This window comes from Fusarium redolens, assembly GCF_020744475.1.
Source record: "Fusarium redolens strain MPI-CAGE-AT-0023 chromosome Unknown BKA55scaffold_4, whole genome shotgun sequence".
Taxonomy (NCBI): domain Eukaryota; kingdom Fungi; phylum Ascomycota; class Sordariomycetes; order Hypocreales; family Nectriaceae; genus Fusarium; species Fusarium redolens.
In genome coordinates this window covers 2,622,099-2,633,369 of record NW_025763667.1, presented here as the reverse complement: position 1 = coordinate 2,633,369, position 11,271 = coordinate 2,622,099, and the positions used below count along the sequence as shown (strand labels likewise).

General features: G+C 49.7%; 3 protein-coding genes across 3 annotated transcripts; 1 reads left to right on the top strand and 2 right to left on the bottom strand.

Moving 5' to 3' along the window:
* Positions 1–539: 539 nt before the first annotated feature.
* BKA55DRAFT_503757 (uncharacterized protein) lies at positions 540–1,940 on the top strand (the record flags this gene model as incomplete). Its single annotated transcript, XM_046187040.1, has 4 exons — positions 540–803; positions 852–1,076; positions 1,131–1,731; positions 1,786–1,940. The coding sequence occupies 4 exons, from the start codon at positions 540–542 to the stop codon at positions 1,938–1,940; spliced, it is 1,245 nt and encodes a 414-aa protein (XP_046053393.1).
* A 614-nt stretch (positions 1,941–2,554) lies between these two features.
* BKA55DRAFT_687086 (general substrate transporter) lies at positions 2,555–4,444 on the bottom strand (the record flags this gene model as incomplete). Its single annotated transcript, XM_046199014.1, has 5 exons — positions 2,555–2,822; positions 2,878–3,266; positions 3,326–3,765; positions 3,816–3,962; positions 4,018–4,444. The coding sequence occupies 5 exons, from the start codon at positions 4,442–4,444 to the stop codon at positions 2,555–2,557; spliced, it is 1,671 nt and encodes a 556-aa protein (XP_046053392.1).
* Positions 4,445–7,637: 3,193 nt separating this feature from the next.
* On the bottom strand, positions 7,638–10,552 carry BKA55DRAFT_503780 (P-loop containing nucleoside triphosphate hydrolase protein; the record flags this gene model as incomplete). Its single annotated transcript, XM_046187042.1, has 3 exons — positions 7,638–9,066; positions 9,127–10,309; positions 10,366–10,552. 3 exons carry the CDS (start codon positions 10,550–10,552, stop codon positions 7,638–7,640), a joined length of 2,799 nt encoding a protein of 932 aa, XP_046053391.1.
* Between the last annotated feature and the right edge of the window lie 719 nt (positions 10,553–11,271).

Genomic DNA, 11,271 nt, shown 5'->3' with positions numbered 1-11,271 from the left:
CCCGATACTCTATTCTGTTGTTCCTGGACGCCAAGAGTCCAATCATCATGAGGCGTATGGCTTTCACGACGGTTGCATACACCGAGCGATGGCTTTATCATCCAGGCTGTGCCGGTGGGCCGTGTATCGTAGAGCAACCAGCCTCATTGGGTCGAGCGTATTATCCAAATTCGATCATTGTCACCAAAGGCGTCACACCCGGCTCTGGACCCCTCGTAAGCCTTGGGGACTCGACCGTCATGGAACCTATTCTCGTCTGTTCCTTAAACGACAGGGTTCTCAAAGTCGGGACCACTGAACTTAGTTCTTGTTGGTGGTTCTCGAATCTCCATCTCTCAAGCACATGCGACCTTGCCTGACTACTTAGATATCAAACTTCCCGCACACAATGATTCACTCACACTGAGTTGTCTTACCCGATACAACCAACTCACAAGATGAAGTCATCAGACTTACCGACTTCATACTCCAGGCCTGCTTCCCGGGTGCTGAACTGCACACGTGGTCATATCGGGTTATGTGCCATTATACTGATGTTGATGATGTCGACCCTGGTATGGAGACAGAGAGATTTGGTCGCCGTCAAACTTCCTGTCATGGAGCAACGACCACCGATGACCCTCGATTCTAAAGCACCAACAATTCCCGGCATAAACGGAACCCTCGATCGTTTCTGGTCATCAAACGGAGAGAGTGTACAGGACCTGGCACACTGGTCGAAGCCCAAAGGCGTTGATAAGATCATGGGACTTGTCTTTTATGGACGACGACAATCGGTATCAATCCTTGATTGCTATCTCAAGGTACAACCTGCTCACGCCGAACTTATAACGCCAAGCTAACCCCGACAGCGCAATCTTGCTAAGAATGGCGGCTTACTCGATGGTGTCATCTTTGTGGAACGAACCAAAGACCCTCAGGACCTTGCACTCTTGAAGAAACTCTTGGAAAGTGAGAGTACATACGAAAAGTGGTCTGTTGAGATGTCGGGCGACGATAACTTTTCGAGTGGTTTTGGAAACTCCTACGACCGGGTTGAAGACCATGTCATGTATGTCAAGATTGACGACGATATAGTAAGCCTCACCGTTCGGACTTCATTTTGCGAAACAGACACTAATAATGTGCAGGTTTTCATGGAAGATACCGTTATTCCATCGATCGTTAAAAAAAGACTCGAGCATCCCGAGTACTACATCGTCTCGGCCAATGTTGTCAACCAACCACTTCTCAGTTGGGTTCACTGGAACTTGGGCGCCATCAGGCCCTATCTCCCCGAGGTCGATAGTGAAGGAAAGGCGATGCCCTCAAAAACATCTAGCCAGAAGCCACTGGACTGGAATCCCTCCAACCTACCCCCATGGAACGGTCCCGAGGGGTTCTCGCTCGACAACTGGGAGCCCAATGCCACTACTCATCGCTGGCTCCCCCTCGACAAGGGCGGTAAAGACCATATCCTCGACACAACTCCCATCGAAGCGACAGAGTATCATCCTATGGGCCGTGGCTGGACCGAGTGGAAGATTGGTGCACAAGAACACTTCAGCTTCTTCGAAAACCTATGGAAGAAGAAGCTATCCGCCTACAAGTTCGAAACATGGGACTTTCAGTACGAGCGAATGGGCATTCAGTTCGTTGCCCTATTAGGAAGGGACATCAACCGCGCCAAGCCGATCGAGGCCGATGATGAGAACCACTTCTCCTGTAACATGCCACGCGCGCTGGGACGACGTAAGTGAAGCCCCTCAACTGCATGGCTGAAGATTGTGTTAACAGACTTTACAGATGCTGTCGCCGATGGACGAGGCGTTGCCGCTCATTACAGCTTCGGAAGCCAACGCGAAGGCATGGACCGAACCGATATCATTGATCGTTACAGGTCGTTCGCACGCAACAACATTTGCACTGGACCCATGCTATGGACTCCCGGAGATGACTAGTTTTGAATACCGCATAGAAGCGATCGTATGACTGACTCTTACTGACCATTTTGCCCTTCATTTTGTAATCAACGTTGTTAGTATGAGTTAATGACTGCGACTTTATGTATTGATGTATCTAGTACACATTCACTTGCAGCCTAGTCATGGAGTTTAGGAGTCGTTGGGAAATTCGTTTTAGACTGGTACGCAGGTATACACGAGGCATGTTAGAGCGTAATATCAACGTACATGATCAAAAACACAATATACATCTTTTTGTTTGTCCAAAGGCGGATTGGAGTTCTGAGATCCATTTTTGTACACATTTTCTTGTAGGTTTCTCGACATCGCTAGCTTCTTACCTGGACTCTACGTAATCACGGCGCTTACAACGAAGTGGCATAAGATTTGAGAAGAAGAGTGATATGAAATTTAGAGAACCTAACAATGACGACATGAAAGTATGGTTTCGTTTGTTTTCTGCTTTTCAGTTCGTTGGAGATGTCGTCCATCCCTATTGCATCAGAACACGCTTGCTGGAAAAACTCCTGTCAAAGATCGCAGAGGCCGTCTCAGTACAACTAGTTTGCCTGAGCATAGCCAGAGTCGTACGAAAATTATATAGCATTGCTTCAAGCAAGCGACTTGGGGTGTGGGTAGTCCTCAAAAGTGTTGGACTCGTGCCGGATAAGGTTGGTCTCCTTCTCGACCTGGGCGAGATCGATGTGAGCAACAGCATCCTCACCATCGAAGATACGGGCGATCTCCTCGAGGGTGGGTCCCTTGGTCTCGACATAGAAGTACCAGACGAAGATGAGTTCGCAGAAGTCCCAGAGGGTGTAGAAAAGCATGAAGTTCCAGTGGTTGGGCATGTTGTTCCACGCAAGCTTGTTGGTTTGGCTGTTGTTTGTCAGCTACCGAGTTTTCATTATTAGGGGATTGGGATATAGCATACTTTCCAATGGCAAGAATGGCCTGAACAGTGATGTTCATGATCATCATGCCCTTGGCACGGAGGTGGAAGGGGAGAACCTCAAGAGCGTAGGCAACGAGCAGACCGGAGAAACCGATATCGTAGAAGATACCAAAGAGCCAGACGAAAGCAATCTGGGCATAGCCAGCACCGGTGTTGGAGTAAGCGACGCCACCATCAGGCTGGTCCTTGGTGGCAGGGGTCTTATATTGAGAGTTCTCGTAAATGCCACCGGTGATGGTCCAGAGGATGAAGGCGAAGACCATACCAGAGATGGCAGTAAGGAAAAGAGGGCGACGTCCGACCTTGTCAACAGTGAAGGCAGCACCAATGGAGATGGACAGATCAAGAATGGTCTTGCCAGCAGAGAGCTTTAGGGAGAAAAGGGTCAGTAAGGTAACAATCTAAACAGTTCGATGATAAAACTTACAGCAAGCTTCTTGTTCTGCTCCTTGATTCCAGCACCCTCGTAGATGACATCCATGTAGTTGGAGAAGAGAGCGTTACCAGAGTACTGAGAAATGATACCGAGGGAGATGACGATAGCAAGACGCCACCGATTACCACTTGTCTTCAAGAAATCGATGTATCGGGTAGACGTGACAGACTTGTCGGCCTGGATAGTCTCCTTGATTTCACGGTACTGGAACTGAACTGTGGCATTGTTCACGTCACCACCAGCATGGTGCTTGGCAAGAACCTGGAGAGCCTCCTCTGACTTGTCCTTGTTGATGAGGAAACGGGGTGACTCAGGAACCCACCAGATACCGCAAAGCTGGATGATGGAGGGGACAGCCTGGATGAAGGTGATGGAACGCCACGACCAGTGGCCGTTGATGGAAGCAGTGCCCCAGCCAACGACGGAAACGACTGAAAATGGTCAGAGAGGATGCAATTTCGTGGAAAGAATTGGTGCTTACTCAGGGAACCCAAGTTCCAGAGACAGTTGTAGACAGCGGTAAGAGGACCACGGTGCTGAGGATGGCAGATCTCGGTGAGAAGCATGGGCGAGGACATCTGAGCCAGGGAGTTACCGAAACCAAGGACGAATCGGCCACCCATGTACACTAGAGCAATGTATTAATATCCTTGCAAGAATGGTCTGGATAGGTTAAGACTTACTGCCGTATCCATTGCAGAAAGCAGAGACGAAAGAGCCAGTAATCATAATAACACAGCCAAGCATGATAGTGGGCTTTCGGCCCCAGTTATCTGCGAGGTAGGGAACGATGAAGAAGGAGACAATAGAACCAATATTGTACATGTTGATAAGGATTCCGAGCTTGCTTTCGTTCTTCTCTTCGGGGAAATACTCCTTCCACTTGTCCATCTGCTGAGAGGTGTTGACCATCATACCATCGTATCCAGTGGTGGCCGAGGCGATCAGCAGAAAGATGATGAGGAAGTAGAGCTTACGCAAGTGAGGCTCCTTGTACCAGATGACTTTCTCGAATCGGGGAGCCTCAGCTTGGGCAATATCGAGAGGCACCCGATCGCTATGGGCTGGGGCCTTGGAGCCGATAGGCTGGAGGAACTTTGGCAGAGCCATTGTGAGCTTGAAACAATTGATCAACGATGTGTTGAGTTGATTCTGAACTGGCCCAATGTATGGGGTAGTGATGGAGAGATGGTCAAGTGAAGAAGTTCAGGGTTCCCCGGGTTTGCACCGCTTCTTATAAAGACGACGTCTGGAGCAGCAGCAGCACAAACCACCCCGGTCAAGTCAACCCCATGCCTTGTCACCGTGGAGCTCCAAAGGCCGGGATGGTGTTGTCAAGCTGCCATGAGCAATCATTCGTGTATTGGGACCGGAGCACGCACCAGGCACAGTGAGGTGGAGTTATGGGCCGGAGATGGTGTGTTTGGGATCACCCGGGACGGAAAGACGGCTAAGGAGGCTTGGGTGGCTCGTTTAGGTATTGAGTCGCTTCAATGCTACTTCATCTGGGGGTGAGCTCAACTCAGGCATACAAAAATGCACCAGTGAGTAGGTTCGGTAGATCAACGCTGAGACAAGCTCATATGGGGGGCCGGGGGAGTCTGCCCAACATGGAGCAGATTGGCCAGGGGAGGAGTGCTGGATGAATGGATAGGCCGCCAATCAGAGTTGATCGAGCGCTTGTTCGAGTAATCTCGACTTTTAATTATGGCTGTAGTCTATGATGCTGGGCCGCAAGGTCGCCATTATCCTGCACGTGCCACTCTTCTCGACTGCTTTGATCAACAAGCGCGATGGTGGTCTGATTGACAGGAAATCCAAGGAATTGATCGGCCATTTCCCAATATCTTCAGGGCTGGTCCCGTAAAACAAGCATACGCCGCTGCTTCGACGGCCGCGGGGTTGAAACATGGTCGTATTTCGAGAGATTGGACCCGCAGAACGGGTTTAACACAGAGGAGCTTATAGCATCCGCCACTCCTGATACGTTGCTCGCCCTTTGCTTATTTGAACGACATACATGTATCACATAGTCGTACAAGCATCGGGATTCTGCCATAATATGGTGCTGATGTCTGTTTACCTACTCGGCCCAACTGTTGATACCCCTGAAGCATCCCAATCTGGGCAACGAGAGTTAAAAGTCTAGATTGATCGATGTAACCCTTACCGCTAGGTCAAGTTCATGTAAGTGCTGTTCATCCCTGTGGCCCACAGGGCAAGGTCTAGGGGCGATAGTGCAACCGGGAAAATAGGTTCGGTATTCATCCGTGAAGTTGTCACCAGCGAACACTTGTTGTCGCTCTTCCCCGCCAGGACCAAAAACGTGGAGGAGCGTGCAGAGAATCTGGGGCTAGGCCGGAGAATGGGTCCTGGGGTAAGCGGGTCCTGGGATCCAAGAACCAGAGTGGGCCTCGGGAATCAACGTCTTCTGGACAATAATCTGCCTGGTGTCTGGAGAAATGGCTTAATCTAACCTACCAGTTGGCAAAAGGTAGAAGACTCGGGTGTAACTCCCAGGTTGGTTTCATCCTTCACACACTTTGCTGTCACCATCCAGCGGGTTTCAGGGTCTAGCCAATGAGGTGTCGCACGACAACAGATTGTTCATGGATTATGGGCAGGATTGGGTAGGATTGTGCTTAGCACGAGGGGGCTAAAAACGCCTCTTATCGGATCTCAGGGCCGCAATGAATCACGCGTCTGTTGTTTGTCCTTTACGGTTCTGATCATCGAAGCGGACTTGATATCGAATAAACTACACGATCTTCGGTTGCTCCCGAGCCTTGGAATGCTGAGAACCCGACTATTCGGTAAATCTGGAGAAGATGCCCTGAACGCCCAGAAGAATTGAGTGAATTAGATCTCGGCAACGTACTTTCTATGGGGAATCAAGAGCCTTGGCCGAACGTGCCCTCACTTGGCGGACCCATCGATCAGCAAGCCGAGAGGCGAAGTGGTTTTCGGTTATCGGCAAATGGGCCAAGAATGAATCAAGCTTAAAGTGTATCATCAGACCAGTGGCAGATGCATTGTCAATCGTCGGTTAATTGAGAGAGCATGGTATTGTTTTTCGGCTGAGGTCGGTCTGCATTGTTGCTGCAATTAGGGACTAGCTGGATCGTGCAACACGAAAATTAACCCTTGACACGGTTGGGATGGTGTACGGAGACGCGGGAGAGCTGCCGATAAATACCGTGAAGGAGGGCCACATTCGGCGATTATTTGCTGACATGATGGCCTCTATCGGCGCCACGTAAAGTATCGTATCTTAGTTGCTCGGTTAAGGGGGCACACCGTTGTAACCTTAATCTAAACTGGTAAAATGAAGGCACACCATCCTCGAGATGCAATGCGAAATAACCGGAGTCGAGGTTAGAGCAGAGGAAAATGCTGGTAAGAGGTTCGAAGAATCCGAGTTCACCATGAAACAGGCTAAAATGGAGAAGGCGAGCTGAAAAGATCTGGAGGTCACACTCCAACATTTTAGGGAAGACCTGACCCTTAGGTTCTTTCCTATTGTTCCCATCGGTGAAGGATTGAATGACCCCCTCCTTCCTGGAGTCCCCGCGTTCTTGCCACGAGGTCAAGTGGCACCTGCGTTAGCTTGTCTGCGCCTTAAACCTTCCACCGTTGGACGGCACCCTCCAATTAATCGGTTCATCGGCTGTGGCTGGCAGTTCCATGCTTTAGCTTCATCACAATCGGTCTGTAAGCTACGGTATCTTTATTTCTATTATTATTTCCATTAGGCCGTATGAATTTAGCCTGCATCTGTCACCTCCCGGATATTGAGAGATTGCCTTCGGCTTTGTATCTCGGCCTGAAGTTCTAGATTCTCTATACCACCTTTATTTTGCCGTCCCTTGTGATGCAGCTTGATCCTCTGGACTCGGGAGTGAGACAGTCGTGAACCCCATTCCTAAATGTAATTGTCATTTGCTAATACATGGCTCTTTTGATGATATACACAGCAAACAACCGGATGAGCCAGAACTAAAGGCTCTCCCGCGAGGCCTCCCTTATCGACGTGATTGCTTGACAGAACATTTCCATTGCCTGCACACAAAAGACCCTAAGCAGCTTTCCCCATACCCATTCTCGAGTTTCTATCGACTCGTGATCAATACTTTTCCTTTCCCTAGCAAACATCGTAAGAAGGTAATAAAAAACAGTCCAGTTACACACAAACAAACCTTCTCAATGCAAACTTTTCTCCAACAGCTGCTGATGATCAACTGTAGTAAATCTTTTAAGTCCAACCACATCGGTGTCGAACCAGGTTATGTAACGACATAACGATTCAGATTTCCTCGGCGGGAAGTGCGCCGCTCATAAGGGGGACATCGACCATGTCATCGTCATCATTTTCTTCCTCCGAGAGGGTGCTGCTGCCAGCTCCGCGTTCTAGTTCCTCAATGGAGTCAAGAGCTCTGACAAACTTCTCGCGCTCCCCCCTGAGTGTTCCCCGTTTGGCTGCCGTGTCCGAATCTTCCTCCATGAGTCTTTCGTAAACACTCTTGGCATCAGCTCCAGCAATGCCTAGCTTTCGGTCGAGATGGAAGGGCAAATTGCGCTGGATATGCGGTATCATGCCATTCGTAATGTGTAACGCCACGGCATCCGCGAACCTCAGCGCTGCAAGGCGGTAGTAGCCTCTAACGTAAGCTACCACTTCCAGCTCCCGCTCGAAGGAGTCCGGCCCAAGTTTTGTCAACTCGTTTTCACGTCGCTTTTCGTCAAGCACCCGCTTCTCCTCTGTAAGACTTTCCCACGGAACAGGAGCTCGACCATCCCCATACCCTGCGGCCTGCATACGCATTTGGTGGCGATAGCGCGTTAAAAGAATCTGTTCATCCTTTTGGTATCTGCGAAATGCCTCCTGATTGACAGTGAATAGGCCGTATGTTTCGAGACGGTACACAAGATCAAGTGCCCCCGCTGTCTCTTGGCGACGATCGTTGAGATACTCTGTCAAAATTTTCCGGCACTCCCGGAAGATCAATCGCTTGTTGAGACTTGCAAAAGACTTAGCCAGTGCCTGATCAAGCATCTCATCCAACAGGCTCATAACATGATCGAGAAATGCTTTCATCGGCCCTGACCATGGTTCAATAGCTTCTCGGCACATGTCGTTGTAGACTTCTTCCGTGATGATGTCAGGTACGCCAGCTCTGGTCTTAGACTTGATCTCGTCACGAACTTGACGAAGAGTCCTGAAACCTCGTCCAACTCCACTGAAGGGAGTGAACGGGGCTGGGAAGAGTTGTCGACGAGGCGCAGGAGAGTTACCCACGCTGGCTCTACTATCTTCAGGTTGTAGCGATCGAGAGGGAGTCCCCGCTGGTGTTTGCTCCATGCGAACACGTTTAGATGGCGTAATAGGCGGCGGCATTGCCCGTCGTTTGCTAGGCGTATGTGGGTTGATGACCGGCGCTACCGATCCCGCATCTGATTCATCATCAGAGATATCAACAACAGGAATGTCACTGCTATCTCTGAGGGTAAATTTGGGCTTCATATCTAGCAGACAGTCGCGAAAGTTATCCGGGAGTGGAACGAAATATTTTGAGAACTCGGATGGCTTCAGTTGTGTTCGAGTCAGTTCACCAAACTCCATAACACTGGTCTGGACCTCGAGTTCAACATTGTCAGGTAGTTCTGGTAGCTTTTCGAGTTGCTCAACGATGTCGGTGAGGCGCTGTCTTAGCTTCTGTTTGATATGGGGTAGGCTGGTCAAAAAATGTTAGCCTCGTTCCGGATATGTTGTGAGATAGCAACTCCTTAGTTACCTTTTCGCGAATTCTTGCCCAAGCTTTTCTGACAGGAACGCCTTCAACTTTTCCACGCCGCATCGCTCCGAAAAGCCATGAAAGGTTGCAGGCCATCGTTCGAGAGAATGATCCACGAAAACTAGCTCTTCCCATTTTTTTAGCTCATCAAGATCCTTGCCCTGTGGTCGGGAAGTAATGAAATATCCCAAACCGGCAATGTGAGCTTGTCCCCTCATGATAGCAAGCCATTGCTCGTGGTTTCCACCCTCCGGTATCAGATCAGCCTTGGTCAAAACGCCGATTGTCCTGTTAAGGGCGCCCAGTCTACGGATAAGACCAAAAGTTGAAGAATTCTCTGCATCGCTGTTCATTGGCATAGAACACATGATAATGGCAGACGGGTGCTGGATATACTCCTTGGACAGATTCCTCACGACACTTACAAGATAGTCATCGCTTGCATCAGCAGGGTTCTGGAAAATACCAGGCATATCGTAGAAAGAAAGATCAGGAAGTTCTGGCCCTTTGATCTCAAGTGCAACGATATTAGGTGAAAATTTAGCGGCGACTGCTTCGGCGGCTCTGTCGATTGGGATGTTGACAGCCAGTGCACCTGAGCCAGGGACAAACAGCTCGTGACTCTTGTCGTCATTGAGAATAGCGATTTGAGCCCATCTCAAAACATCTTCAATCTCGCTGTAGTCGATCATTGTCTTGAACTCGTGAGTCGCACTGGACGGTAGTTTGCGCCAGGGGAAGAAAGGATCTCTGTCAGTGACATCCCCTTCCGAGATGCGGCCACTAGGTGGGGGCTGGTAGGAGTATGCCTTGCGCAGCGATACACGGCAAGAAGGGTCGTGACTTCGTGATACCCTGATATGGAGCGGACATCGTGTACATGTGCCCTCACTGCGCGGGAGATCGAGATTTGCGAGACCTGACATCAAGCTAGATTTTCCTGCAGACTGATCGCCAACAAGCACAAGCTCGGGAAGTGGAACATCGTGGTCAACGCCGAGCTGCTGAAGCTCCCCGAGGGTGTCATTGCACGCCTTGAGCTTCTTTCCAATGTCCTGGAAGGAGGTTTGAAAGAAGCTCCCATCTGTGGGAACATTAGTTGGGCTCTCAGCTGCTGCGTTGGGGCGCATCCTGAGTTCCCTCAAAAGAGGTTCAGGCTCAGTGATGCGTTCACTTGGAGTTGCTTTGGAGATTTTGTTAGTGTATGCGTTTGGAAGAGGAGATGAAAGAGGTACTCACGGGCATCCGATCTGTGGTGATAGAAAGCCTGATCGGGTGGAATATAGCTAGTGCTGCCACCGTAGCTAGAGGAAGCAGAAGGAGCAGTGCGAATACCGAAATTGACAGTTCCTGAATCTGGCATAGAAGGATTATCTTCTGGATCAGGTTTGACACGAGGCCCGCGGCGTCTTGATGAGTGTGACATTCTTGTGGAAGAGAGACTGTGGGTGGCGCGCGAAGACATTATTGTTGCTGCAGTGGCAGCGGCAGTGACAATGCCCCGCAAAGACAATTCGAATTAGTGATGCTTCGAAGCTCATGAATGGGCCTATTGTTTTTCTGCTTCACAGAGCAGGCTGCAAAGCTGGAGCCTGGATGGCCCGTGAGCACGCAAAACTGGCTGGAAAGAAAAACGGGAGGGTATCGAAAAGCAGTTATGAGCGAAAGAGAATAAAATAAGAAGATTCAGCGAAATCCACTGAAAAATGAAGTATCATAGACGTGGATATACAGAATAGGAGATGTTGAGCTGAAGTTTCACCAGACGCAGCTCGCAGATTGGCGGTTGGCTGCCTGGGCCTCCTATGCTTGCTTCTTTCAAGTGGCACTACCGTTGCTCTGGGGCAACACGCTGCCCCGATAATTGATGATAGAGCGCGACGGCTCTGAGAGTAATTGAAAGCGCGCAACAAATCTGAGTACGTCTAAAAAATTTTTACAGGTATGAAACAGAGTCTGGTATAAGATTCTGATATTCTTAATACCAATCAGTCTCTACTGAGAAGCTGGTATCGCAATTATCACACCCTGTCCTAACAGCAGTTATTGCTGCATGGAGTGGACAAGATGCAGCCAGGAACAGCAGATAAAATAGGAGGCTGGGACAGGGCTGCAGGCGATAACCCAAAGATAACGCGTTAGCGC